The following is a 2,939-nucleotide window of genomic DNA, read 5'->3' as shown; positions in this document are numbered from 1 at the left end:
TGCACCAGGCTCCAATCTGATCTGGCAAAGTTTCTACAGCTGGATGCCCTTCCTAATGCCAGCCACTCTGAAGCCTGATGCAGTTCTGTGGATCGGCAGATTCTATCAAACTGTCCAACCCATACCAACATAGAAAATGGACATTAGATGATGATGATGATATTGTTGAAAAGTGCATTTAATTTTGTTGATGTCATAAGGATATTTATAAACTTTCAGAGAATGTAAAATAATTCTTTATTGGAATAGTGGATCTTGAAGCATACAAGGCTATAAATAATAGCATGCAAATATTGGGTTAAAGAATCCTTTGGATAGAAAAAGTCAAAGGTTACCTGTGGGACTTGATCCCACATCCCTTGCAACCATAACAGACATTCTACCATTGGATCAATGCAATACTTCAAATTTCTTTATCCATTTTATGAACTTTATTCTTAGCAGCGGGAATTGTATGTTGTTGATGTTATAAGAATTTTATAAACTTTTCAGAGAATGTGAAAATAATTGTTTTTTGGAATAGTGGATCTTGAAGCACATAAATAAGAATATGTTAGTGAAGCTGAGTCAATAGATAGGGATTCCAGCTAGATGAAATCTCCAAGTGGTTTCAAAGCACAAATCTGCGATATCCAAGTGGCTACAAAGTATGGGCAGAATGGCATCCAGGAGTCATGACCTGGATGTGGCCCTTGGTCCCCTTAGAGTGTAAGAAGTTAAGGGCCAAAGCACTTGCCTGAGCAGGGTTTCTTCTCTGTAAACCTTCTGCTGTTCAGCTCTCTTGAGAGTTTCTCACCAATATAAATATTTATTTTTTTATTGCCCTCAGGGGGCTAAACATAGAGGGGACAAACAAGGACAGACAAAGGGATTAAGTTGATTATATTGATCCCAGTGCGTAACTGGTACTTATTTAATCGACCCCGAAAGGATGAAAGGCAAAGTCGACCTCAGCGGAATTTGAACTCAGAGCATAACGGCAGACGAAATACTGCTAAGCATTTTTCCCGGTGTGCTAACGATTCTGCCATCATCATCATCATTCAAAATACATTTTTCATGCTGCTAGGGGTTGGATAGCTTGACAGGAGCTGCCAAGCCAGAGGACTTCAGCATGGTTTTTACGATTAGATGCCCTTCCTAACAACAATCACTTGAATGTAAATATTCAGTTGAAAAACCGTTTTGGAAAGAAAAGGTCAAAGGTTGATCACGGGACTCTAGAACACACATTTCCTATAAACATGACATTTAATTTTGTTTTTTAACCTCTTATTGTCCAAGAATATGTAAAGTTTGAAGAAATAGCAAGCTAATCATATGATTCCACTTTCAGATCCGTGGACAATGTGTCTTAGTAAGTCTTCAAACACAAAGTATTTTTTCGATACATCTTCTGGTGTGTCAACTTATGTATTTCCTGCAGATGCTATAACAAACACCAGGTAAGATATGACTTTATCTTTTAACACCATATTTCTTAATGCTAACCTGATGATGGGGTGGGGATAATCTTGAGAATACAGGACAACAAATCGCAGAATCTGAGCACAGATATAGTTGTTTAGTCACTTTGTAACCATGTTCCAGATTCAATCTCACTCCATGGCACCTTGGACTTGGGTGGACTTGCGAATGAAATTCAGGAGGTGGAAACTAAGCGGAAGCCCATTGGATGTGGCTGTTTGTGTGTGTATGTGTAACAGGCATAACTGTGTGGTAAGAAGCTTCCTTACCAACCACATGGTTCCGGGTTCAGTCCCACTGTGTGACACCTTGAGCAAGTGTCTTTTACTATAGCCTTGAGCTGACCAAAGCCTTGTGAGTGGATTTGGTAGATGGAAATTGGAAGAAGCCCTTCATGTGTGTGTGTAACAGGCATAACTGGGTGGTAAGAAGCTTGCTTCCCAACCACATGGTTCCGGGTTCAGGGCTGGTATGGTGCCCATTCTCCTTTGCTATCTTGGAGCTGGATTTTCTACAGGGGAGCATGCCCTTGCTTACCCCCAACCTCAGTTTCTAGATACAAATGGTCCTGAGACCAAGGCCTTTACCATGATTTTTAAGAAATGTGGTGGAAAACTAGATTAGGAAGGCAGGGATGCTACTCCCTGAGACCCCTTTTGGAGCCTCCTACTCTGATGGTTAGGGGGGGGTCTCCGAGAGTGGAGTGAGCAAATTGTTTTATTACATAAATTTACAATTACTTCACCAAATTATGTAAGAGGTAAATGATAATGTTGTAATTTAATATCATGCTATTTAATTCATCTGGAATATTTTGTCCAGTTTCTCTAAAATACTCTTAGTGTTCTTCAAACTTGTCAAATGACCATGTCTGTTATTTACTTGCAGAGATTGCCGAATAAACGGAATCCGTTGGAAATGGCAAGAAGGAGTAAGAGTGCACGACTCCCAGCCTACAACACAAGACAGAGACAAGTTTTCAAAAGAAGACATTCTTCAGTTTATCCAAGATAAAATCAACAAATGAGAATAATTCCATTGTTATTCCTTCCCACAAGAAAATGAAATCCATCCCCCACTAATTTTTTGATAAACATTTATAACCCATGCTATTGTATCTCACATTTTATTCCAAATTTATATTTTATTATCATTTGAGAATAACCACCAAACGGCCAAAACGCATTCAATTATAAAATTTGAATGTATGGTATCATAAAATAAAAGTAAAAACATTCCAATTATTAATACAACACCCTTTAATGAGTATTGTATTAATATTTTCGATAACTTTTGCTTATCACTCATTCTGTCTAATTGAAGTGACTTCGTTAAGTAGGATTTATCTTTGTCTCAGTTATTTGATTTTGGCCATGCTGGGGCACTGCCTTGGGATTATTTATTTATTTATTTATTTATTTTTTTACTGTTTCAGTCATTTGACTGTGGCCATGCTGGAGCACTGCCTTTAG

General features: G+C 38.2%; 1 protein-coding gene across 1 annotated transcript in view; it reads left to right on the top strand.

Moving 5' to 3' along the window:
* Window positions 1-2,574, top strand: part of LOC106877177 (cap-specific mRNA (nucleoside-2'-O-)-methyltransferase 1) — a 23,090-nt gene extending 20,516 nt beyond the window's left edge. Inside the window, exons 25-26 of the mRNA XM_014926010.2 lie at window positions 1,337-1,445; window positions 2,356-2,574. Of these exons, the coding sequence (XP_014781496.1) occupies window positions 1,337-1,445; window positions 2,356-2,494 (248 nt within the window). The 3' untranslated portion in view covers window positions 2,495-2,574. The remainder of the gene's footprint in view (window positions 1-1,336; window positions 1,446-2,355) is intronic.
* The last annotated feature ends 365 nt before the right edge of the window (window positions 2,575-2,939 follow it).

The sequence above is a fragment of the Octopus bimaculoides genome, chromosome 11, assembly GCF_001194135.2.
Source record: "Octopus bimaculoides isolate UCB-OBI-ISO-001 chromosome 11, ASM119413v2, whole genome shotgun sequence".
Lineage (NCBI taxonomy): Eukaryota > Metazoa > Mollusca > Cephalopoda > Octopoda > Octopodidae > Octopus > Octopus bimaculoides.
The sequence above is the reverse complement of the archived record's forward strand: the minus strand, read 5'-3'. Positions and strand labels throughout refer to the sequence as shown.